The following is a 27,426-nucleotide window of genomic DNA, read 5'->3' as shown; positions in this document are numbered from 1 at the left end:
CAAAAACTGCATTTCAGATCCACGCGCACCAAGTATAGGGGATTGGTTTGCTCAGTTGGCTGGATGGCAGAGTGATGCCAACAGCATGGATTCCAATTCCTGGACTGGCTGGACTACTGAGAGACCTTCCCACCCTTACCCTTTGCCTGACGTGTAGTGACCCTCAGGTTAAACCACCATCAGTCGTCTCTATTGAGAGAGCAATCCTATGTGCTATATAGCACAAAAGAGGCCCTTCAGCCCATCAAGTCTGCTCCCACCTTTCGACACGGATCTACTGAGGCTATAGTGACTCTTCCTTTAACTTTTACACTAAATGAAGAATCCCTACAGAATATGACAGTGTAATTGTCAGTATTTTTAATTGACAGTATTATTGGAAGATAGTTTTGTAAAAAAGTACCAACACAATGCATGGCAACCAATTAAAGTTGAAAAGGTGTCATTTTATTTTTTAAATTTTACAAACATGGGCAATAAATAAATCAGAACGAGGTTCTGACCTTCAGAGTGACAAATGAAATGAAATATATATATGAGAGAGAGAGAGAGAGAGAGAGAGAGAGAGAGAGAGAGAGAGAGAGAGAGAGAGAGAGAGAGAGAGAGAGAGAAAAAAAGAGAGTATAAAATACCACAACACATTCTTTATACTGCTTGGTGTACATTTTTCTCAAGCAATTTCTGAACTAACATTTACTGCTCCTTATTCATAAATAGGACAAAACATGTGCAAATATCAAAACATTCACTCAGGTATATTGCATTAGGGATATTTTTCTGACACTCTCAATCAGTGTGAAACATTGTTAGGTGGGAGTGTGAATTGCAGTCAGGGCTAAAGTAGTTGGAACATTGACCCTGTGCCCTGATCTCTCTTCCATCCGAGGATCTCAGATCAGGTATCGAAATAATTTTGCCAATGGATCATAAGCTCTGAGTGAAAGATTGTTTACATTGGCTGGCGTGGAGCACCTTGGAAGTGGATTGATAATGGTCATTCAGGCTTCCGAGGCCATGGTGAACTATGGAGATAATATTTAAGGGTAGAGAGGGAAAGGACCAAATGGCAACAGAGAACCAGGTGTGTTAAAGTCTAACACCATGCAGAAAGACAAATAAAGATTTAATTGAGAGTCAGAGAAATAAGAGACTGAAACAGCATTAAGGATAAAACGAAAAATCAAAAACTCTCTAGGGACAATTTACTACCTGTGGGAGTGAGATTCCTTACTTTCAATTATTCCCTTCCTGGCCGTTGAAGGATAAGTAGCCTATTGGGACAATAAATCACAACATTAACAGTACCTTTACACTATGTAACAGCGTTCCTTGCTTTCTGCACTGAGAGTTTCGTTCTTATTTACAGCACAAATCCAACAATTCCTTCACCTCACGATAAGATTGTGGGTGAGGTTTCAGTTTTTAGACACAATGTCGCAAATCATCCAGCATCTTGTGATGATTCTCAGCTCATAGTGTGTCTGTTCCTCACCACAAGATGAACATATTAAATTCACTGTTACTTTCCCAACAAAATCTGGGACCTTATATTGAGAAGTAGAAAAAATACTGAACTTGCATGAACCTGAGGTACACGATTAATTTTCCGAGCATGTGCTTAGCCAGAGAGCCTCAACCTCCAGAAAGCCTGGCCAGTCGCCAAATGTTGCACATACAAAAAATAACCGCGGCACTCTGATGATTTAAATAAAACTTTAAGAGCAAGGCTGTGCTTTTAAAGGATTCTGTACAAGCCGATCTGTCCGACTCGGGAACTAGAGTTACAAATAGCTTTGAAAAGGTGATTTTCTTTGAGATAAATAAAACCATTGAGCATCAAAGACTTTACAGAGTATTATTTACTGAAAATAGATCAGATTCATTTCTGATCTGCAAATCAGCCAACCAGAAATAGTTTCCAAAAAGGTTCAGGGCAAATTTCAGTCAGTGTTGGATTCAAATGAAAGTAAATTACAGCTTAGAAAATGTTTGTGGCCAGTTTAGAGTGAAACAGTAATAGCCAAGCACAGTGTTGGAGATTTAAAGTTGGTCATTCACTGTCCAGCTGTCTTCATTGTGAATTAACAGTGCATTAGGTTCCAGTCATTGTCTTGAATCAGATCATTTTTCTTTTAAATTGTGCTTTCAATTCTATGTTATTTTTGCATTTTTTTTTAAAGGTACAATGTTTCTTTGACACGTACTGTGCTGACCCTTGGCACCTCTCCCTTCCTATGATTGTGCAAAATGTCACAAGTAAACTGGCTCCCCTCTGCTGTGGGCAACGTCTCTCAGCTAATTTGATTTAGTCTTTCATTTGAATGTGATTGTGTGCTGGTATTTTGGATGCGAGAACCAAACAAATGAGCAGGGTGTAGTCTGGCTCCTTGGAAGAGTACAGGATTATTTGGGACTCTGGCAGGTACAGGAGTACTGAAAAGCCCTTTGTGAAATGTTCCAGGCACCCAAGAGACTTCTCCATTCCAATAGACAAGGCTAACCTGGCTTGCAGATGAGGATTTATTTTCTGTGTAAGCGGAAAATCCAAGCTGTTCCTACCCTTTGAGGCTTTCCAGCACGTGTCGGGCTGTTGTGTCTCATCATGGGAGAAGCTGATTCTGTGGTTTGACATGGATTGTGGGGAATTATTTTTCCACAAACAGAACAGATCACCACAGCCAAGTCCCAAACTGTTCCTTAAATAAAGCAACTGAAAGACGCAATGGGAAAGGGGTTTCTTGAATGTCCCATCCAGTGCCAGGCATCTGACAGGAAGATCAGAATGCTTCGTTGATTGGAGGAGCAGGAGAGTTGACGTTTCAAGAAACATTGACTCTCCTGCTCCTCAGATACTGCCTGACCTGCTGTACTTTTCCAGCACCACATTCTCTCGACTCTGATCTTCAGCATCTGCAGTCCTTGCTTTCTCCTCCCAGCTTCGTTGATTGGTCTGGCATCAATGAAATGAACAGTGTTGTGCAGTAGGTCTCGCTTTTGTAATTTTCAGTGTGATCCTTATATTCATTTTGTCCATTTTATATTCTGACACTTATGGAGAGAAAGACATATATGATTCACATGCAGGTGCTGAGATGTTAACTTGGTGCCTCCCAGCGGGTAAAATGGAAGTCCCAGTCTGACATCTTGGTCAACAGAGAAGGAAGCTTGCATTAATCAGTAGTTGGAATATCAATACTGAGGCAAATGCATTTAATTAGTGAGTCAAAGAAAACTTCACGTTTATTCTTATTGCAAAAGTAAGTTTCTAGTCTTGACACGTAGTGTAAACGTAGCCAATATTTTTACAAGAGAATTATCATCAAAACTGAAAGCCAACTTTCTTTTGCCCTTCAAAATAAGTGTTCAGACTGTTTCACAAACTACTTGACTGGATGCTCTATTAGAAATAAGTTATGAATGTTTGGTTGAGTTTATAAGTGAACATCCATTAGTAAGTTGGTGACGTTGTGATGGGTTTGGGTAAATAACTGAGACTACTTGGGGTTGAGTGAACACTGACGGAGACGGGGAAGCTGAACACAAACTGAGATGTTGGGGTTGATGAAGATTTGCTTTGCTCCCTGAGGGCTGCAGAAGGACTGGTCGCTTTGACAGAACGTGAAGGAGCCAGGATCTGGGTTTCAAACTGAAGCAGCTGTCCCATGAAGCTGAAGTTGGGTGAGATTATGCTCCGTTTCTGCTTGACAAACTCGAAGGCCTCCTCAAGTCGCACACGTTTAGTCATCATTAAATAAGCAAGGCAGATTGTGGCGGACCGCGAGATACCAGCTTGGCAATGAACAAGGATTCGGCCATCACCTTTCTTCACAGAATCTAAAATGAGAAAGAACATCAGACATAGGGGAGCATGATCACATTTAAACTGAGAAGTGTAGCAATACTGTGTCTGAATATAATCGAAAAGGGAAAGAAAGAAACACCAATCAAGACTGGACCCAAACGCATACAAATTCTGAATACAAACACAAGTGCTGTAAATCCAGATTACTCCAAAACACATCCCAATTCCAGGAGTCAGCACTCGCAGCACAGACCCACACTCCCAGCACAGGCCCGCCCACACTCACTCCCAGCACAGGCCCGCCCACACTCACTCCCAGCACAGGCCCGCCCACACTCACTCCCAGCACAGGCCCGCCCACACTCACTCCCAGCACAGGCCCGCCCACACTCACTCCCAGCACAGGCCCGCCCACACTCACTCCCAGCACAGGCCCGCCCACACTCACTCCCAGCACAGGCCCGCCCACACTCACTCCCAGCACAGGCCCGCCCACACTCACTCCCAGCACAGGCCCGCCCACACTCACTCCCAGCACAGGCCCGCCCACACTCACTCCCAGCACAGGCCCGCCCACACTCACTCCCAGCACAGGCCCGCCCACACTCACTCCCAGCACAGGCCCGCCCACACTCACTCCCAGCACAGGCCCGCCCACACTCACTCCCAGCACAGGCCCGCCCACACTCACTCCCAGCACAGGCCCGCCCACACTCACTCCCAGCACAGGCCCGCCCACACTCACTCCCAGCACAGGCCCGCACACACTCACTCCCAGCACAGGCCCGCACACACTCACTCCCAGCACAGGCCCGCCCACACTCACTCCCAGCACAGGCCCGCCCACACTCACTCCCAGCACAGGCCCGCCCACACTCACTCCCAGCACAGGCCCGCCCACACTCACTCCCAGCACAGGCCCACACTCACTCTCACACACACACACACACACACATACACACACACATACACACTTGCGAGGCAACCAGTTCCTTAACTATTTAATTTTACCTTTCTTATCTAAAGAAAACTTAAGCAAGCTCTTTTAAAATGTATGTGAGATGTAAAATATCATGCAGTTTGGTACAAGGGTTATTTATTCGCCTATCCTTCACAGTTAGTCGAATCAGGAGTCATGGACCCTTCTAAACCTTGCCTCTTCACACTGTTTCATTTCCTAATTCTACCTGTGACCTTGATCTGTCCAAAGATTGAAGTGAAATGACATCATCTGAAAATTATCTTCAAATATTAACTTTCAGGAAGGACTCCTTCCCACTTAATTCTCACAGTTTGCTGCTGTGTGTCACACAGAAACATGAATGACTAAAGCCCTCACCCCAGCCAGATGGGCTACACAATGCTGTAAGGAAGTTTTGAAAGTGAATTAGTGTGGAAAATATTTTGGGATCTCCATGGTTACAAGAATATCTAACTATTAATTATATTTCGATTCCAATTGTTCAAAAGAGAATATAGAGCAAGTTAATGGTTACTGATTGTTTAGCCAAATGCTTATAGGAATTAAATGAAACGTTAGCAATAAGTATCTATTTATTCACAAAAATTAAAAACTGTAGGTTGCAATTGCAGATACGGGCCCATTCTGATACTTAAAACTTAGACATTGATTAATTTCTCTTTTCGTTGAGACTTGTAGACCTTTGAGATAAGATTTTTGCATATGGGATTTGAAGGATACAGTGCAAATACGGATAACTGAAATTAAAGTAGACATCAGTCATAATCTAATTAAATGGCAGAACAGGCCCAAGCAACTCAATGACCTTCTTCTGCAGTGAGTATTTCTGCTTTGAATCCTTATTTCACAATCTAAACAACATTTTGATTGCCTGGCATTTTAAAAAAAAATCAATAAATTGTTTGTTTAAGAGGAATAGGAAGCAGGTGAATGGTTTAGTTTACAGATGAAAGGTACAGGACAGATATGAAAAGCCAACTCGAAAACCCAGCTGGAATATATAAAAGTGCTGCTGCAAAACATTGCCAGTGACATGTTCAGTCAGTAGCTGTTTGGCTTCAAATTGACTTCACACCAGAATCCTGCCAAGACTGAAGCCCTTGTTTTTGGCCTCTCCAAAAGCGGTCTTCTCTACTCACCTCACCGACTCCATTACCTTCCCTGGCCATTATTTGATGTTATATATAAACACAGCATCCTCTTGGCAAAGCCTGAAAGCTCTCCATAGATGGAGATTGTCCATTTCTGCCTTATCTCATCTGCTACCGAAACTCTCATCCATGCCCTTGTTACATCTTGACTCAACTCTTCCAAACACTCCTGGCTGGTTTCCCACTAAGCATCCTCTACAAGTTTAAAACTATCTAAAGCTCTGTTCCCATTATCCTAACTCACAGCAAGTCCCATTTAATCCTCACTGACCTATGTTGACTCCAAGTCTGGCAATGGCTCAATCTTAAAATTCTTACTCTTGTTTTTAAATACCTCCTTAGCCACAGCACACCCTTCTCTCGCTTTACAATTCAACTAGGCCTCTGTGCTCCTCCAAACTTGGCCTCCCTGCAGTTACACCTCCAGATGCAAAGGTCGTTAATTACACCATCATTTCAATTATGTGGATTACCGTAGTTTGGTCACTGAGCAGGTTTCACTGGAGTCAGTTTAAAGTGTTTATAGCTGGCAGTAATGGCTAGCAGCTTTACCTCCCTTTTTATGTGTTCACTCTTGGGATGTAGGCTTCTCTGGCTGGCCTGCACATAGTGCCCATCCCTAGTTGCCTTTGAACTGAGTGGCTTGCTGGACCATTTCAGAGGGCAGTTGAGATTCGGCCACATTGTTGTGGGTCTGGAGTCACATGTCAGCCAGATAATACCACTGGGCCATCACCTCTCCTAATAAAACCAATAATATGGGCAGGCTCCTTTTCTAAAGTGTCCAAAGCACCTCGGCAATGTGACCAAGAATGTATCTCTTTTTTGACAGACTTGATTTACAACATATATTCTTTGAGGCAGACTATCTGAGGGGATTTCCAGTGTCAGGCCTTACAGTGTATGGTACATTAATTGGAAAGAGTTTGAGGGATATGGGCCAAAAGCAGACAAATGGGACTAGTCATCGACTCATACAGCACAGAAACAGACCCTTTGGCCCAACTCATCTATGCTGATCAGGTATCCTAAACTGAACTTGTCCCATTCACCTATGTTTGGAATTGAAAGTCTGATTTATCTTGTACCAATAAATCACAAATACAATCTTTCAGTGATCATTTTGTAAAAACATTTTCCAAACATAATTACAAAAATGCTGGCAATAATTATAATTGTCTGTGATTCAGTTTAGGAAAGCTAGTCGGCATGGAAGAGTTGGGCCAAAGGGCCTGTTTATGTGCAGTACACCTATACATCAGACACCGAGCTTTCCCCATTGCACCTTGACAACATCCAGCTGAGGCCTGAGTCTGTCCCTCAGCGTATAGTCCTGAGCATCAGATTGTGGCCGTCTGCAACATTTGGTCAAGGAGAATTCCTGCACCGGAAGACCAGCAAATCAGAATGTATCTTTCTCTGAAAGGACAGTCCTTCAAGCACCATGGATGTTTGCACCAGTGGAGATCCCTGGGAATTATCCATACAGCACAGAGTCCAGTGTCACAGAGCTGCTCAGGATGAAGCCCAGCTAAAGGGACCACAGGGTTTCTCTCCAGATCTTCTTTGCAAAGACAGATACATACATACCACAAGGAAGTGGACAACAACCACAATGTGCAGGCATCCTCCAGGCACATAGGAGGCATTTGACAGAAAGTTCCTTTCTCACCACCAACAAGGCCATGTCCTGGTGCTCGTTATAAGCCAATCAGAGTGAAGTATGTTCTACAGAGAATTTCATGTCGATTGCATTATTGTAACTTCTTATCTGTGGGCTGTATAATTGATAAGGGTTTTATCTGTAAACTATGATGATTACAATCGGGCAAGTTGAATTTTCTTGCAAGCGGTGTAATGTTCAAGTCCAAATGTCTTTGTTTGCAACTATTGTGAATAATTTATATTCTTAGGGAGGTGGGGGGTGGTGGGGGAGGGAACAAAGATGGCCATCAGAGGCTAAGTATTGAATTCTTCACCCTCAGAGTACATTGAATTGATCTGGGCTGCTACATTTCATGTCTGAGATCTCTCTCTCCTGCCCCCTTCCCAGTGCCTGACCCAGATCAATGATGATGCCTCAATCCAGTGGTCTGTTTTGCAGGCAGCAGCTTCCCCACCTGAGATAACTGGAGCCAGGGGCTCAGAATCCTCACAATTCTCTCTGCCACCGCTGGCAAACAAACAGCGTTCTGTGCAGTAAGTTTAGCCCATTCCCTCCTAGCCCCCATATAATGCTGTTCACATTCATTCTTTCTTTCTTAACATGTACACGCTCAAAGATATGAATATGTCACAGAATGATAATTGTGGTCAATAACACACACAATCAGTGGAATATAATACATTCAAAATACACAACCTCCTCAATTCTGAGGGAGCCTCAGTCACTTAACCTTCTATGTCCTTGTAGAAACTAGACTAACAGGGGATTGATTCTGGATTGGGATGCACACCAGGAGAGTGGTGGGCAGTGTGTCACTCCCAAAGGAAGTAGGCAACACGATAGAGCGGTGGCTGATTGGGAGAGGAGGATTTGTGTAAATCTCAGTTAGAGAGGAACACGCATTTAGAGTTGCAGCCAGAATAATTGGAGCGCATTAAATGTGAAATATTTTTGCCTTAAAACCCACATCTGGCCAGCCTTTAAAAAATGCCAAATTCTCATTAAGCAACATGTGGCTGAGAATCGCTTGCAATGTTTCCTAAAACCACTACCTGAACTGGTCAACATTCAGGCACAATGTTGTGATGAAAATGGCACCCTCAGTCAGAACTGCATAACTCAGAACTACATCAGTCAGTCCACAATTAACATGTTCCATATCCTTTATGATTTTAGTCCCACTACAGTTCCGTTTTGAAACGTAAATTAAACATTAAGGACAGGAAGGCTTCCAGCTCTATACAACAATGAGTCACAATCGATATGTTTTATAAATTAGTGCTTGTTCCCTGCAATTCATATACTGAGAGGATTTGATCACAATTTGGAAGCAGAGGAGTGAGAACACCATTTGATTTTCATTCTGTTTTCGAAACGGACCCAGTTGTGTGCTGAGGTCTGCTTTGGGGATATTTAAAGTAACACCTTCTTTTTATGTTGAAACGAGAAACTAGTCCAGAAACAGTCCCCCAACATGTAAACACTGACCGAAACAAAACCAGAAGTTGCTGGAAAAGCTCAGCAGGTCTGCCAGTACCTGTGAAAAGACGTCAGAGTTAACGTTTTGGATCGAGTGACCCTTCCTCAGACCTGCTGAGCTTTTCCAGCAATTTCTGTTTTTGTTTCTGATTCACAGCATCCGCTGTGCTTTTGGTTTTTACTTAGTGTAACCACTGACTATTAAGTAAAAGCAAGTGAGTAAAGGATACTGAGATACCAAGCAGTAAACATTGAGGAACATTAAGTTAGAAATCTGTATCTTACCGATGTACTCTATTGCTTCCATGAACCAGAAGCTGATGTCTGTCTTCTGGTTGTCCTCAACTGGAATGCATTTATATTGATAATGATCCTCGAAATGGTTTGGACAATTAGAGGAGACATTCAAGAGAGCTGTAATCCCCATAGCATCGAGTGTGTCCTTTTTAGATGCATGATACGCACTTCCAAGGTAGAGAAAAGGAAGAATTTCCACTGGGCCTCCCTATATTTAAATACACAAATCAATTTATACAAGTCATTTTCAAAGTAGTGACAACTGTGGCGACAAACACAATCTATACAGCTCACTTTCTGCGGTGGCCCTTAATTCTTCATTACATACAGCTCACAAGCAAGGCCTATGGCGCAATAGGACCTGAGGTGTAACAATGTCATATTACAACAGAAGCACTAACACACAACCATGGAATATCAGAGAATAGACAGGAGCAGTTCCAACATCTAATAAAGGAAGATCCAGGTTGACCTGACTTCATAATCCCTGGGTCTCAGGCAGGCCTAGGTTACAATACGATGAGCAGTATCTTTTCAGTTTGTAACGTCTCGTTACCAAATGTTGGTCAGGCACAGGTCCAATCAGCTTTGGCAATTTTTATCGTGAGCTCTCATTTCTCAAAACATTGGTTGCTGAATCCATTGAAACTTTCAAGATTGAGATTGACAGATTTTAGTTGGATAAGACTTGTAAAGGTATTAGGTAAAGCTGCATAAATGGAATTAAAGCACAAATTAGCCAAAATCTAAGTCGTGAAACATGCTCTTGGGCTGAATGGTCTATTTTCCTTTTTATGTTTTTAAACGCTTATTCCTGAATCCAGCAGACTCTTCAAAAACCTGCTCAGTCCCTTTACCTGTATTTTTGTGCAATTGGGAATGGCTTTGCCTCATCCTTGAGTCTCTCTCCTTCACCTCAGCTTGCCTGACCCTCCAGAAGGAGAATGCGATCAGATCACACAAAGATGGGGGTGATTGCACCAAATCCCCTAATCGTATAACATAAAACTGAAAAGTGCTGGACACTCTTTAAAGAAAAATTTAAGAACTTTTGCATTATTGATCACATCCGGTTAGATGTACCGAGATCACCGCTTTACATTTGGTAAGAATTGGCAAGATAGTGGCTAGGGGTTGCTGTGAGACCTTTCAGTGTTAACCACTCAGTCTCAGCCTTATGCTGTGGGGTACACTGTGGGATATGTACAGCCTGCTTGGTTTCTCTACATCCTGCAGACAAATGGTAAGTGGGGAGATGGTGACAGTGGGACTGCCTTTTGGATTTTAAAATCTGCCTTCTCCCTGTTGCTTTGCCCTGCCAGATACCTGCTGAAATGTAGAGGCAACTGTCCAACAACTGGACAGTGATGTCACTAACCCCTGTAAAGAGTATTTGATGGTGCCAGAATTGTGTCACTACTTTATGACACCACGCAATCTGACACCTTGGGAATGTTCTCTCTCCAGACCCAGTTGGCTTCTTCAGTCGAGCAGAAGGTTTGAGGGAAAAGAGTAAAAAGCAATAAACTGGAAAGAGCGCTGGACAAGCACAACAGGTCAGGCAGCATCCGAGGAGCAGGAGAATCGACGTTCTGGGCAAAAGCCCTTCATCACATCAACCCCTGGTGATAACTGTTATGTTGCATAATGTTAATTGAAAATTCTGGTCACATTCCCTGAGACAGGAATCTGTTCAGCACCTTCTAGTTTCCTGCTGGCTGCTTGTGCATTTCTACTTCATGTTGGCTTCTCAGTATTTAATTCAAAAAAAAGGAACAAATGTAAACACTTACAATGCTGAAACCACCACTATAAAGGATTGAGGGAGACCAGGGCATTATCATTTAGTGAGAATCTCTTTTCATTTCCTATTTCTACAACATACATTTCAAAATCGGTAAAGGAGAACAGCTTTAGTTATCTTGTGGACTCAGTGGAGTGGAATGCATTTACGCCAAGATTAAAACTGTCAGTGTTATTTCGCCTCTCCCTCCACCCCAGTTTATGAGTCAGGCATCATCTTTAGTTCAGTAACAGCACTCTCAGCTCTGAGTCATAAGGACTGTGCATCTGAGTCCCACTCCATTAGCATATGATCTGCCCTGACAATCAATAAAAAATGCTACCCTGTTCTTAGTGATGAGCTGTCAAACCAAGGTTGGCTGTTCCCTCCCTCTGTGTGGTATTAAAGTCCCCAAGTCAGGAAAAGAATGGGGGTGGGGTGGGGTGGGGTGGGGTGGGGGGGGTGGGGGGGAAGGGGGGGTGTTGTTCTCTGTGAGTCTGGATGTCAGATACTAGCTGACAGAGTTAGGAGAAGCCATCTGTTGACAGTGGCGCTAAATGAGCAGACAGCTAGATAGACCAAGGATGCCCTACCCTTGAGGAGACAGGCAGAGGAGGCTGGAAGAGCACAGCAAGCCAGGCAGCATCAGGAGGTGGAGAAGTCGATGTTTTGGGTGTAACCCTTCTTCAGGACTGGGGTTGGGTGTGGGGGGAGCTGCAGATAAAGGGGGAGTTGGGGGAAGGGTGGTGAAGTGGGGATAGGTGAAGACAGGTAGAGGGTACGACCTGACTGGTCGATAGGAGGAACAAATCCAGTTGGTGGCAGGGAGCAGTGGATGGAGGGAAGGAGAGGGGCAAGGGCAGGGAAGAGATTCAGAGGATGGAAAGGGTGGTTATTTGAAACTGGAGAACCTGATGTAGAGTCCTCTGGGCTGTAGGCTGCCCAGGCAGATGATGAGGTGTTGTTCCTTCAATTTGCAGTTTGTTTCATTGTGGCAATGGAGGAGGCCAAGGAGGCTCATGTTGGAAAGGGAGTGGTTGGGGGAATTGAAATAGGCGGTGATTGGGAGGTCCGGATGGCTCCTGTGGGCCTGGCTGTGATGCTCGGCGAACCGTTCCTTAAGTTTACGTTTGGTTTCCTCGAGAGCTGCCCTTGAGAGCTGTCAACCGATCAGCCCTTACAATTTGAGTAAATCCAGAACTCAGTGGTGGGCCCTGCTTTAACTCGACACCCAGGATGAAACTAGCCAAAAGAGCTGGAGGATTGGACGGGGAGGTTTCGGTGAACCTGGGAAGGAGTTTAAAGGTGATGGGAAGGACAGGTTTTGGCAGCCAGGGGAGGGTGGCAAGAACAAAGAGTAGGGTCTTGGGCACAATGGGGTTTGCTTCAATGATGTGCCTTCCTTCACCTTTTCCATAAATTTCTTTTAGTAACAGCCTTCCCCCTCTGTCCGCACACCCACATTAGGGTGTAGGCAGTATGATACTGGAGCACTTGACTTGGAAACGAGGTTCAATTGGCCATTCAATGTTTATGTAAAAGTGACGGGGGGGGGGTCATCCTATTTTATGGTATAGGAGTTGGGGTGGGTGTGAAAGCTAGTCACCCATTATACCTTCTATTCCCACTCCTGCTGAAACCATGGTGAGCAGAATACTGCAGTCATCTGGCCAAAATCTATCCATCAACCAACACCACCAGAACAGATTCTGTCATTATTACATGCCGCCACTTGCTGTGTGTGCAGTTTTGACTGCTGTGTTTCTTGCATTGGTGCAAAGATCTTTGGGATTGCTGAGGTTGGGAAAAGTGCTAAAAAATGAAATTTCTCCTTTTAGCTTTGGGAAGCGTGGTCATTTAAAAATACTGATGGATGTTCAATGACCTTGATCATTAACGTTCTCTGCACAGATGCTGCTGGACCTGTTCGATATTTCCACCAATCTGTGTTTGGATTTTAAATTCCTACAACTGCAGCAGCTTGCATCTGGATAGACAGCCATCACTATTAACACGTGTGTGAGTAACCACAAGCTGCAAATAAGGACAGACTATTGATAGAAAAGTAAAATTCTGGGGAGGCTGGAAATCTAATGTTTCAAATGTCAACGCTGTCTCTCCCTCTCTCCAAAGATGCTTAACCTAAGAAACATTTCCAGCAATCTCTGATTTCATCGAAAGTTATTAATGAACTGGTCAAAAGATAGGAATATTCATAGCAAATTAGATATTGTAAGGGTTCCCCACCCCCATGTTATCATTGCAAAAAAAAGAGAGCAATGAAGTAAAAGAGAATGAGTACAGAGAAGCTGATTTTACCTGGTCATGGAGGGGAGTCCCACAGGCACTTAAACTTGTTCCCGGTGTCTCAACGTTGGGTGGTGACAAGATTCCAGATGGACTTTTCGCTTTAACACAAAACTCTGGATACTCGGAAGAAAATCTCTCATATCCTCCTGTAAAGAAGCATAGTGTCACTGCACACAGTTCATTTTATATGGTTTCCTGAGGCCATTGTACTTCATGGAGTGAGGGACTGATAACTCATTACATAATGTCAAATACTTAAAGGACATGAGAAAAATTTTGGGTATGAGTATGTAGCTGGGGGAGCAGTATCCCTTTTACATGTTGTTTTATTGCCTTGATTACAATGAAAATCAGGAAAAGTGGAAAACAGGCTGCCATTTTCTAATAGAGTTCTGTAGAAGGATCAGTGGACTCAAAACATTCGGTCTGCTTTCTCTCCACAGGTGCTACCAGACCTGTTGAGTTTCTCCAGTAGTTTCTGTTTTGTCATTTTTTTTTGCTTTGGTCCAAGGCCAATATCATCCCTGAAATCGTCAAACAAAGGAGTAAGAAATAGTTATTTGGCCCATGAAGTTCAATTCATCCTTTTGCATCCTGCCTGATCATGTGATCTACCTTCCCCACTTCTGTAAACCATTTTGTTGATATTAATCAGACCACTTCTCCACTTTCTAATCTCTTCCCACTTGCTCTCTGTTCCAGCCACAGAGGAACCCAAGGTGACCTAAACTGCTCTTCAGCAGTAGGATAAAGTAAGCAAAAGAATGAATAATAATTCTTTTTCCTATTGAGTTCAAATGGGCTACCTTAAAAACCAATTTTACACCCATTATGTTTTAAGAAGCATTGGATATATCAACCAATTTAATCCCCAATCCTGTTCTCAGCAGATAACTTAAATTCCTTTGATTCGTCATTCGCTTTTGTTGGGAGTTAGTTTATGTCATTTCCATTTCACCTTAGAGAAAAATATGATATAAGATGCTGAAGGCTAGGAACTGCCCTTCACGTAGTGTACTTAATCAATTTCACTGATGACATCACCCAGAAAGGCAGGTTACCTCGTCTTTTCACCAGCTGGAGATGCTGGTATATGGGGTTGGGTAGTTGTTATGGACCAGACTAGAGCCCCTCAAAATATATTAAGACCCTACCTTTTTCTTGTTTTAAAGGCAAATGTGAGGTGCTGTGTTCAACATGCAAATCGACTGGTCAAACTACGCAATATTAAGTAAAACACAATTTATTTAACACTACAGTTAAAATATAAGGTCACAAAGTGAAATTTAGAATAATTTGACTGTATAACTTAACAGAATAATAGATAAACTATTACTAATTAACTGTTCCAATATAGTACCATCCCACAAACACACCCCTTGCCAAAAAGGCAAATTCAGAAATCCGATTTTTTTCACATGCAATCCAACAGCACAAAGATAGAAAAGAAATCATGAAAATTCAGAGTAGCAGGCAGGAGACCTTTACTGCAGCTTCCAACCATATTGAAACTCCATTAGCAACTGCCACTGAATCCAAAGCTAAAAACCTGAAAACTAGAAAGTCTGGTCTGTGAGAGCTGGCCACACCCATCTAGGCTGCTTTTATTGTTCCAATTTTTAAAAAAAACCAAGGCCTCATAAGCTGTTTACTTTCCTGGCTTTCCACATAGATAGCTCATCATCTCTGACTTAAAACCTCTCTTAAAAAAAGGACAGAATAACCTTTCAAAGCAGGTGAAAGTGAGGCCTGCAGATGCTGGAGATCAGAGTCAAGATTAGTGGTGCTGGGAAAGCACTCCTCGGATGCTGCCTGATCTGCTGTGCTTTTCTAGCACCACTGATCTTGACTCTAACCTCTTAAAGCCACAGCATTGTCACATAGTGAAGGTCAGTGCCATATCTGACTAACCAGCAAAGGATGCTACGCCACCAGACCTAGCCAACCTGGACACCACCAGACCCAGCCAACCTGGAACCAAATAGCAGACCAGATCATTTTTGTGACCCAGTTAAAACACAATATCCTTTGGGGCAGGAAGAAGGTGAATGATTCACAAGGGTAAGAGTGCCACCATGTTCTCTCTCCTCCCTCAAACTTGCAGAGCTGACATTACTGACTCTAATTCTGGTACAGTATATGTCTCTCACCAAGACTCTGAGACTGAATCTCTCGGGATTGCATTCAACATATCCACTCAACATATCTCATCCACCACATCCTTTCAAACTATTGACCCTTCCTGCCCTCTGTCATGATTGTAACGAGGTCAGCAGGTGGACCCCATAGAATTCGAGCTCCTTGATTGGGACTGTTAACCTGGTCCAGTTCGGGATTCCTGACTGACAGATAAGAACAGGAGCACCAACATAGGTGCTGGGGAAAAAAGAAAATAAAAGAACAGGAGCATAGTTGCCACTTCCACAACAATATTTTGGTAACAATAAGCAAATAAATGAGATGGTTATTAAACGATATAATGTTCTCATGGTGACCTGCAAAGTCACCAGGTGATCATGATATTTTGAAAAAAAAGAACAGGAGTGTCAGACATCCTGTTGACTCTGAGAGTTAGCCCTGAGGGAGCTGGATTGGTGTCAAGGCCTCGCCACATGTAAATAAAGGGAGACTTGGTCATTGGATACCAGCCTCTGCGGAGCTATTTCATCTTTACTCACTGGGGACTCACAACCTCCTCTGTTCCTGCATCTCCCATTACCTTCCATCATACTCAATCCCTCCCATCCTCTCAGTGCAGGGAAATTGGCCAGCCCCTACAGTGATGCCTCCAAAACACACACACCTAGTTGTATGTAATCCCCAGACTGCAGGATTGACTGCGACCCAATTCTGAGACTAGAAAGACGCAGAGGCCTGGACTCTGGTAGAATCACGCATCTGACTGAAGGTGGCCTGCCCTCTTGACTGTGGTGGTACCCCTGACTGACCATCGTCCCTCTTGACCTTTCTAAGCACTTCTCCCCTTTGATTTACAGGTGTGACCATTTGGTTGGGCACATGTGCTGGATTTGCCATGTAAGCGGTTGGCACATGCTGAAGGTGTGACATTGACATAGCATGGTGCCCTTCGGAAACATGCTAACCCTGTTGGCTGTTCAGTGCCCTGAGTCATGACCAGTTGCCTTCCTCTCCCTTTGCATTAAACACCAATGCAAGCCACAGAGACTGCAGCCTCCAAGTAAGTGCCAAGTGAGCAAATGCTGAGAAATGAAGCTAAGCACCATAATAAGACATACCCTGTGCAGATGTGTGCATGTCCTTGTGTGCAAACCCACCTAGCAGAAATCAATTGGAGGTGTCTCTAAGCTCCAAAGTGAAGCTGTGAAGGTCTGAAGTGATGAGAGATTGAGCCTGAGAATAGACAATAGACAATAGACAATAGACAATAGATGCAGGAGTAGGCCATTCAGCCCTTCGAGCCTGCACCGCTATTCAATATGATCATGGCTGATCATTCCCAATCAGTATCCTGTTCCAGCCTTATCTCCATAACCCTTGACTCCACTATCTTTAAGAGCTCTATCCAATTCTTTCTTAAATGAATCCAGAGACTGGGCCTCCACTGCCCTCTGGGGCAGAGCATTCCACACAGCCACCACTCTCTGGGTGAAGTAGAACAACCATGATATTGCAGTGAAGCTCTTCGGTGGCTGATATCGCCTTGGATACTTGAAGGGTGAAGGAAGACAATGTCCTTGAAGCATCCAGGGATGTTGGAATGAAGGCAGAGTCTGATAAAGGGTGGGACAGGCAAGGAGCAAGCTACTGCTGCTGGCCACTCCTCAGGCCTTCATGTTAGAAACTGTCTCGGTCTCGTTCTTCCGAGAAGGAGGCGAGAATTGACAATTGATGAGGCATGTTAAGCTGATGATGAGGGACAGATGCATGGCAATAAGGTAGTCAACACTTGATAGTGAGGCTCTGAAACCACCATTTAAATTTTAAGACGAAAAGCAGACAACGTTTTCTCAACGCTGAGATTCCATTTCTTTTCAGTCTCGCTATATTTCCCAACTTTCTCGCCATTGTCCACATTGCTTAAAGGAGCAGAAATTTTTACCTCATCTTTCCATCAGCATAGTCAATGTCTATCAGCCCTTTTGACATTCTAGATCAGGACTTCTCCACTCCTGCACAAACAAGCTGAGTTTTGTGAGTCCCTTCTCACAACGGGAGAGTCTGACAATCATCTCTGTTCTCCACTCAATCAATGCAATTGTTCAGACAAGGTTCCCAAAACTTCACCCATTCTTCACATCTGGCATAATCCATAGAAGATGATAATAAGGGTTTCAAATGGCTCTCAAGATGCATTTTGATCTTTGATTAACATTACTGATAACTGCTTCACATTGCCTGAAGCATACTATGAATCATCTCACTTTATTGATAAAGACCCTTCATTTGACACATCTCTATTGCTTCCTGCATTAATGTGTGTTACCTACACTCAAATCCATCTGTCACTGAGATGACATAAGCTTCAAAACTAATTGAATGAAAACATGAACATAAAACGCTCATCAGACATTGGAAGGTACAAGGTTCACCTTTAATCCTGCACGGTGGAAGTACTTCTCTTGAATTTGGGAAACAGTATGTGTGTTTTACTCAATGTGATGTGGAGTGTCCACACAAGTGCATAGTGTAGATGGGTTGAACAAGTTGGGGGAGGGGGTTGCTTTGTTAGCCTGTGAGAAGCTGACTATTCGTCAGAGGCTAAATATATCCTTAAGAGAGAAACTTTGAGATTCAATATGCATGAACATCAGTGACAGGAAATGTAGGATATTAATATTATGACACTACACCATTTTATTATATCAATGTGAAACTGCTCAAATACATTAAGAGGGCTATTCAGAAAACGAACCCGGTGTAACTGATTATTTTGAAGTAGGCAGAAAAATAGAAAAAGCGAAAAAGGCCGGATTTAAATGCAAGTTAGGAGGTACATGAAACGTAGGAGAAAGAGTGGTCAGATTCATGTGAGGAAACCTCAGGAGCCGTTAGGTAGAAATTAGACCTGATTGCCTCTATTTTAATGATGTAAAACGAGACTTAAAGAGCATAATGTCACAGCCCTACACTGCTCGGGATACAGGCACCATGTGTATTGGTATTGACAATTGCTTAGATAACTATAGTGTCTGTCTAAAGCAGATTAGGCCCCTTGCACATGAAAATAAGGGGCCTAATGCCTGTCATAGAATCCCTAAGGCAATATTTATATCGAGCCTGATTCCTGGCCTCTGTCAAGTTACAATCTCCCATCAAATCAGGCAAATGGGGCTGGTTTATATTGGAATACTGGTCAGCATTGAACAATTTAGCAGCACGGTGGCTCAGTGGTTAGCACTGCAGCCTCACAGCGCTAGGGACCTGGGTTCGACCCCAAAGAGTCTGATTCCATGTCATGTGACTGTGACCTCCCATCCTCCTATCCATTTACCTGAGGCTCATTGCAACTGAGGAAGGTGATCCAAAATGGATGTTGCAATCGATTCTGGAAGAGTTTTCAACTTTCCGCTATGAGTAGAAATGGCCAAAACTAAACTTATGATCAGCCTTAGGTATCCCAATTCGAATGCAGTGCCACACAGGCCATAATGACTTAGTGACCCAGAGTGTCATAGACACACTGGGTAAAGCTGGGTGAAACAGGGAAAAGAGAGAGCAGTGCTGGAAAGTGAGTGGCAAGGAAACAAAAAAAAAATCACAGTTTGATAAAAACCATAACAAGAAAAGCAGCTGCATTTACATAGCAGCTTTACTGCAGTAAAATTAGTAAAATTCCTTTCACAGGAATGTCTGTAAGCAAACTTTGACACTGACCAACTTAAGGGAATTATCAGGAAGAAGGTCAAAGTCTTGGCTAAGGAATACTTTAAAGGAAGGAAGAGAGGCAGACAATTTATGGATGGAGGAAGTAGTTACAAAGTGAGCAATAATCAGGATTGTTACGAATCCATTCCCCTACCCTATACTTACCCCTGATTAATTACCCCTGACACCATAGGCAATTTAGCATGGCCAATTCCACTGACCTGCACATCTTTGGACTGTGGGAGGAAACTCATGCAGACATGGGGAGAACATGCAAACTCCACACAGATAGTCACCCAAGGCTGGGAGCTGAACCTGGGTCCCTAGCACTATGAGGCAGCAGCACTAACCACTGAGCCACCAAGCTGCCAATTTATTAAAACCATAATCTCCGACAGTGCGGTACTCCTTTAGCACTACACTAAAATATCAATCTAGAATATTAGGCTCAAGTACTTGAGTCAAATTTGTACCCACAACCTTCCAACTCACAGAGGTATTCAGGGCTGATGAACTGAACCACAGAGATAAAGAATTTAAACTTGCGATGATACTTGAGAGTCAATGTAGATCAGAGTGCTGCTAAGGTGATGGGTGCATTTAACTTGGTGCAAGTTAAGACATGAGCAGGAGAATTTTGGAGAACCTCAGTTTATGCAGGAGGTCAGATAGGAGGGTATTTGAATAGTCAAAGTCCAGTGGTAGTAAAGTTATGTTTCAACAGCAGATGAGCTGTGGCTGGTGCAGGGTTCAGCAATGTTACAGAGGTGGATTTACAGGAGGCGATCTTAGTATTGGTGTGGGTATGTGGTCAAGGTCAAATATGACCAAGATTGAAAACAGACTGGTTCAGCCGTGGACAGTGGTCAGGAACAGGAAGGGAGTCTGAGGGAAAGAAATGCTGGGATGGGGTACTGAAAATGATTTTAGTCTTCTCAATATTTAGTTGGAGGAAAATTCTGATAATTAAGAACTGAATGCATGACAAGCAGTCTGACATTTTTAAAAGAGTATTTGTTTATGGGTGTCATCGATGCGGGCAGCATTTATTGCCTGTTCCTAGTTGTTTTGTAGAAGGTGATGATGAGTTGCCTTCTTAAACTGCTGCTATCCTTCATTTGTAGAGACATCCACTGTCCTGTTTGGAAGGACACTCCAGGATTTAGAGCAAATTACAATGAAGGAATGGTGACATATTTCGAAGTTCAGGACAGTGTAAAACTTGGAGGAGAATGTGTCAGTAGTGGTGTTTGCATTTGTCTGCTGCCCTGGTCTTTCATGATGGTCAAAGTCATGGGTTTGGAAGCGAGGCCTTCCAGAGTTACTGGAGTGTATCTTGTAGATGGTAGATACTGTTACTACTGTATATCATTGGTCGAGGGTATAAATGTTGAAGGTGGAGAATACTGTGCCAGTTAAGTGAGCTGCTCTGTCCTGGGTAGATTTGAGTTTCTTCAATGTTGTTGGAGTTACACCATTTAGGCAAGAGGTATTGCATCATATTGTAACTTCAGGTGGTGGACAGGCTTCGGGCAGACAGGAAGTGCATTACTTACTACAGAATTCCTAGCATTCAACCTGTTCTTGTAGACACAGTATTTATTTGGTTAGTCCAGTTTTATATGGTCAGACTATTTCAGTCCTGGTCAATAGTAAATGCTTGGATAAACAGTGGGGAATTCAGTACTGGTGATGCCATTGAACATTAAGAGGCAATTATTAGATTCTCCTTGGAGAAGGTCATTGCCTGGCATTTGTAGTGTGGTATGTTACTTGCCATTCATCAGTCCAAGCCTGGATGTTGTCCAGATGATGACAGTAGTGATTTGTGATAAGAGTTGCTGAGCCTTGGGAAGAAACCAGATTGGCATATTTCAAACATTCTGAGAATGCTGAGCTCAGATATTGGAGGCAAAAATATATGCAAGGAGCATGGGGAGGAAAGGGAGATTGGAGATGAGGTTATATTTTCCAGGAATGAGTGGGTTTAATGTTGCCTTTTTGACGTAAGGAGGGTGATGGAGGCAGATTGAAAGAAAAGGGGAAAGTAGCAATGAGAGCAACCTTAATGGTCGGATAACTTAACATGGGACCAAGGAGAGAAGCTGATTTGTCAGCAAATAATGGAAAGATGGTTGAAGGAAAATAAAATGGATCGCATGGACATGATGAAGAGAGAGAGAGAGAGAGAGAGAGCCGACAGAGAGAGACAGACATACACACACACAGACACAGAGAGAGAGAGAGAGAGAGAGAGAGAGAAGAGAGAGAGAGACACAGAGAAAAGAGAGACAAAGAGAGACACAGAGAGAGAGGGGAGAGAGAGAAAGAGAGAGAGAGACAGAGAGAGAGAGACAGAGAGAAGAGAGAGACAGACAGAGAAAAGGAGAGAGAGAGAGAGAAAAGGAGAGAGAGAGAGAGAAAAGGAGAGAGAGAGAGAGAGAGAAGAGAGAGAGACGCATAGGGAGAGAGAGAGAGAGAGAGAGAGAGAGAGAGAGAGAGGCACGGACAGACAGACAGACCCTGTTCAGGGTGAGAGCACAGAGAACTTTAGAGGAAGTTTGGCCCCGGTGAACTAGCAAAAGAGAAGGAAGTAGCGAAGGTAACTGACTGGATGGTCTCAGTCATGTTGAGGATGAAATCCATAAGCTACTCACACTAGTTGTTGGAGGGTGGGGGTAATGAAGACAGGAGAGCAGAGATTACAAAGATAACTTACAGTACAGGAGAGAAACTGAGATTATCTTTGCACTCCAAGTGGCTTGCTAGGCCACTTCTGAATTTAGTACAGAATCAAACAAGGTGCAATACTTTGATTAGCAGTAGTGAATGAATAACAGTATCTGTCCAAGATCAGCTGGAACAGGAATTGGTGGAAAAGTTTGAGATGACAGAGCTCTTCAAGGTCTGAAGGGTATGATTTCAAGTCCAATTCCAAGACATCAACACAAGAATCAAGACCAGTACTTCACTGCAGTACCAAACAGTTGCTGAACTGTTGAAGGTGCCATCATTTAGAGAAGATCTTGAATCAAGGCGCCATCAGCCATCTCATGTGAATGTAAAATAGTCTACTTTGATGAAGAGCAGAGCAGCTATCCTCAATGTTCTGGCTAAGATTTATCCCACAATCAATATCACAAACACAGATTGTTTAGTCGTTATCACATTGCTGTTTGAGAGAGTTTGCTGAAAACAAGCTGACGGCTATGTTTCCACGTTACTCCAGGGGCTGTGTTTGGCTCTTCAGCTGTAAAGCATTTTAGCGTGTCATGGACCCTTCGGTCCAACCAGTCTATGCTGACCATAATCCCAAACTAAACTCGTCTCAACTACCTGGCCCATCTTCCTCCAAACCTTTCCTGTACTTATCCAAATGTCTCCTAACTGTTGTGACTGTACCCACATCCCTGTGATCACAAATGTTAAAATGTAAATGAAAATCATGCTTTTCCACAGCAATACAACAACTCCTGTTCTTCTTGGTAACGGAAGTCACTGGGAGGGAGTGCTGTAGACCTACAGACCATGCAGACTGCAACAGCGTACTTGGTGAATATTGGTTCAGTTCAGGTCACATCTGAAACTTTCTTTGGATATTGCCATGAAAAGGTGATTAGACTGACTTTGTCTGAAGCATGGATACAATGACATTCAGGAGATGACAGATACCCTTTTCTGGAGAGCTGACAGATTTAATGACTCTGGAGTTTCTGAATCATTCATTTCCATCATTGGTTCCTTTCCTACGGCCAGCTCATTGAATCCTGCCTATGCAGATTTCACTTCCAGTAACCATTTTCTGGTCAATTCTGCTGATGCTATGAATGTGAAGATTAGTCTCACCATCCATGCACCTTAAAAATCACGGAATTGCTGAATCATCAAAATCTAGGATCCAGTAGGTGTTTTCTCACTAGTTTACGGATTATTTCTGGTATCACTAATCTCTAGAAGTTGGAAGCAACGACTAACTTCTGGTGGCAGGGTAGGGTGCACTAATCACATTCACTCAATGTCATATTAATAAATAATATGTATGCTTGATTTTTTTTTGTCAGATGACCCATTTCAAAAATACTGAGATGTTTTATTATGAAGTATAAGTGCAAGTTGCTTGCTGTAATGAATATTGTAAATCTGTCAAACTGCCCTTCTGTCCAGGACCTTGGATATCTCTGTCCATACTGGGGTAGGACAAACAAAAGTACAGAAGATGAAAGGTGATTCTACTGTTTAATAATTGAGTGACCTAGAGAAACCCTGACACATTTGTTTACCCGACTACAAAGGTGAACGTAGGACAGTGTGACTAGAGAAGTTGAATATTTAAATTCCTGAAGAAGGGCTCATGCCCGAAACATCGATTCTCCTGTTCCTTGGATGCTGCCTGATCTGCTGCGCTTTTCCAGCCCAATAAGTCCATACCGACCCTCCGGAGAGTAATCCACCCAGAGCCATTCCCCTATCTTTACCCGAAACACTATGGACAATTTAGCATGGCCAATTCACCTGATCTACACATCTTTGGACTGTGGGAGGAAACCCACGCAGACACGGGGAGAATGTGCAAACTCCACCCAGACAGTCCCTGAGGTGGGAATTGAACCTGGGACCCTGGTGCAGTGAGGCAGCAGTGCTAACCACTGAGCCATCGTGCTGCCCTTTTTTGAGTCCACATCAACCCCCCCACAGAGAGCATCCCAACCAACCCATCCCCTATCACTGTAATCCTACATTTCCCACTTCTAATCCACCCAACCTGCATAGCCCTGAACACTATGGGCAATTTAGCATTGCCAATCCACCTAACCTGCACATCTTTGGACTGTGGGAGGAAACCAGAGGAAACCCATGCAGACACGGGGAGAATGTGCAAACTCCACACAGTCGCCCGAAGGATTTTCCATCTCAATCTCTCTCCTCCCCTGAGGTATGGTGGCCGTCAGGTCAATCTCCACCAGCTCTCTCTCTATAATGAGGGAGTAGCGCTGTGGTGTTACAGACCTCATAAAGGTTGACCTTCTCGACCAGTTGCCTGTGAAACAGCTTTTGGGTGGAAAGCAGACGGGAAAATCACTTAGTATTGTAATGGGGTCTGCTATGGAATGAAATGGTGTGGATTCGATCAGGGAGACACAATTTTCCTGCTCTCGTCACTATCACACTGCTATCTGTGGGGACTGGCTGAATAAATCGGCTCCTGGATTGAAGAGTTACAACCGTGTCTTCATTTCCAGAACACTGCCTTGGTTCTGAAATGCTCTGTGAGATCCTAAGATCCTGATGCCCGCAACGTCGATTCTCCTGCTCCTTGGATGCTGCCTGACCTGCTGCGCTTTTCCAGCAACCCATTTTTCAGCTCTGACCTCCAGCATCTGCAGCCCTCACTTTCTCCTGGGTGAAATTAACTCCTACTTCCTACTTGCTTTGCCCCCTGGCAAAATGAGAACGGGGAACACGTGCCCAACAGAAGCAGATAGTTTCAATGTGTTTAAGGAGAGCACACAGACCCAGAAAACAGCGTGGTTGGCAGCGATACTGACAGTTTGGCACAGTGTGGGCACTTAATCATTACATATAAGGTGCAGAGGGGTCCAATGGTGGAGAGGGTGTTCACTCTGACAGGAGAATCTACAAGTAAGAAGTCACTATTTAAAGATCAAGAGATTTAAAACGCAGATGACGCAATTTTCTTTCGTCAGAGCTTTGAGAGTCTCTGAAATCCTCTTCTTGGACAGGCTTTGGAAGCAGTTTCTGAATATTGGCTAAGGCGGAGGTGAATAGAGTATTGTTAGCGGGGTTTAGATTAGAGTGGTGTTGGAAAAGCACAACAGGTCAGGCAGCATCCGAGGAGCAGAAGAATCGACGTTTCGGCCAAAAAACCTATAGTTACCGGGTTTGGGGGGGGGGGGGGGGAGCAGCAATTGGGGATTGGAGATTGCAATCAGATCAGCTAGGTCCTGGTTGGCAGGGTTGACTTTCCTAGTCTTTGGCTGCTCGTTAACGGAGCGTTGAGCTGCCGATCTGTCAGCGTTCAGGAGGAAAATCTGCGAAGGGCAGGTTATTACAGTACCGTGTTGGCTCTGAACTGGAGCTTCTCAGATATATGGCCGGGTGAACAGTGAGTGATACATTCGTGCAAACACTGAGGAAACACACACACAGTGCACACACAAAAGACAAACTCATATACATATATAAACATACAGTACACCATTCTCAATGCCTTCGCTCACCGGGGGGTGGGGGGGAAGAGAGACAGGAGGCGTGAGGAACATTTGACCAGGCAGTAACCAAATTCAAACTAAAAGACGATGGAAGGCAGAGCCCGCTCACCAGTAGGTAGACTCGCACCAAGTAGTTAATGAACAACATCAATGCACTTGCGCCTCTTTTACAGTAACCATTTGGTTACAATTTGCTGTAACTCCTGGTCAGACGGAGAGGAGATGGGACCACAGTAAAGGTACACACACACACACACTGTAACCTGAAACACTCGGGCGATGTGGCTTTCACGAATGAATGAAATGATAGCGAAATAATCGTTTCATTTCACACACGGGATGTGTGTTTTCTGTAAAGATTGTGGGTTTCTTGTTGTTGCATTCCGAGCCTGATGTTGAGATGCCAATGGGGGGTGGGGGGTGGTGAGACTGCAGTGGGACAGCAGTAAACAAGAGGGGGATGGAGAGAGAGGGGGATGGAGGGAGAGGGACAATTCCTTACAAATGAAGGGAATAGGAGGCCAGGGACTGAAATGTCCAACTGGGAGAGCCGCTGTTTGTGCATCTGTTGTTCAGCTCAGTCCCCTGGCTACACCCAGCCTTCACATTACAGCTGCTCAGGGCCGGCTTTGACACCTTCCCGTACGCTCCCCCTTCCCCTAAGCGGCAGTAACTTCGGGGGGGGGGGGGGTTGGGAGAACGGGCTCCCGTGTACGGTGACGGTCCGGCACCGTCGACCGAGCAACCCCCTCACCGCCTTGGTCCTCGCTTTCTGCCGCCAGACGGACAAACCCCAAAACATCGAGTGGCTCATTCCCCAACCGGACTGGCTGAAAGATCGTGCTGGAACATCCACACGGAGAGACCAGGGATTCAGTGAAAACGCAGTGTCAATGTGAACAGTCCCACAGATTGGGCCAAACCTAACCGAGAAAATACAACAGCCAGCATACGAAAGCCGTCCCCATAATTACTAAGAGACATTGAAGAGTAACCAGGAAATGTTTACCGCAATTACCAATAAAAGACTTCTGATATTGACAGTGGGACCCAGTAGTAAGTGTTTTCACTAACATTGCTGGCGCTAGTACACGCTCCTAAACGAACAGAGAGCAATCCAGCACAAACTCGCACGGTATCGCCCCCCAATTTCACAAATCCTGTTAAACATCAGAATAATCCTCTAGAGCCCTGGTGTTGCTTTAACGAGGGATGTGCAGTTTGAGAGCGATAACTCACCCCCACCCCTCAATGCTAACCCAGTGAATGGTGGACCCAGCCTGAGCAGGGGGACAGGGGGTGGGGGGGGGGGGGGGGGGTGAGGTGGTGAGCGCCCCTTACCCTTGAGGAAGTAGATGTGAGGTGGGTGAGAGGATCCCAGCAGCGCCTTGAGCACCGTGTTCACGGTACTGTCGTGCCTGACCAGCTCAAACCGCGGGCTCCTCTCGTCGTACAGGAGCAGAGCCGAGTAGAAGCCGGCCTGGAGCTTGGCCCGGGGCTCCTCGGCCGGGATGATGTGCTGCAGGCTGACCGAGCCCTTGGCCCTGCGTTTGACGATGGTGTTGCAGCGCACGTTGAGCGAGCCGCCGATGTGACCCGCGCTGTAAGCCAGGAACGAGCGGCAATCCAAGCTCAGGCACTGACGGCCGCCCTGCCTCAGCAAGCGTTTCACCTGAGCGCACTCAATATCCGACACCTCCATCCTCCAGCCGCATCTGCCTGCTAGCCCCTGCTTTGGGAAAGGACAACAAGGCAGCAGGCTTCCATCCCCTCCCCCAAACCCCCTGTCTCTCACAGACTCCAGTGTTTCTGTGAATATCTCATGAGAGAGCTACAGGCCACTCCCTCCTTTTTATACACGGATCCTGTGAATGAAGCA

At 44.4% G+C, this 27,426-nt stretch overlaps 1 protein-coding gene across 1 annotated transcript; it reads right to left on the bottom strand.

Annotated features, from left to right (window-relative positions):
* Positions 1–447: 447 nt before the first annotated feature.
* Positions 448–27,425, bottom strand: dusp4 (dual specificity phosphatase 4). Its single transcript, XM_072589209.1, has 4 exons — positions 26,889–27,425; positions 13,480–13,616; positions 9,366–9,585; positions 448–3,834 (listed from the first exon to the last, which is right to left on the bottom strand). The coding sequence occupies exons 1-4, from the start codon at positions 27,247–27,249 to the stop codon at positions 3,449–3,451; spliced, it is 1,104 nt and encodes a 367-aa protein (XP_072445310.1). The 5' UTR covers positions 27,250–27,425; the 3' UTR covers positions 448–3,448.
* Position 27,426: the final 1 nt, after the last annotated feature.

The sequence above is a fragment of the Chiloscyllium punctatum genome, chromosome 2, assembly GCF_047496795.1.
Source record: "Chiloscyllium punctatum isolate Juve2018m chromosome 2, sChiPun1.3, whole genome shotgun sequence".
In the NCBI taxonomy this organism is placed as follows: Eukaryota; Metazoa; Chordata; class Chondrichthyes; order Orectolobiformes; family Hemiscylliidae; genus Chiloscyllium; species Chiloscyllium punctatum.
The sequence above is the reverse complement of the archived record's forward strand: the minus strand, read 5'-3'. Positions and strand labels throughout refer to the sequence as shown.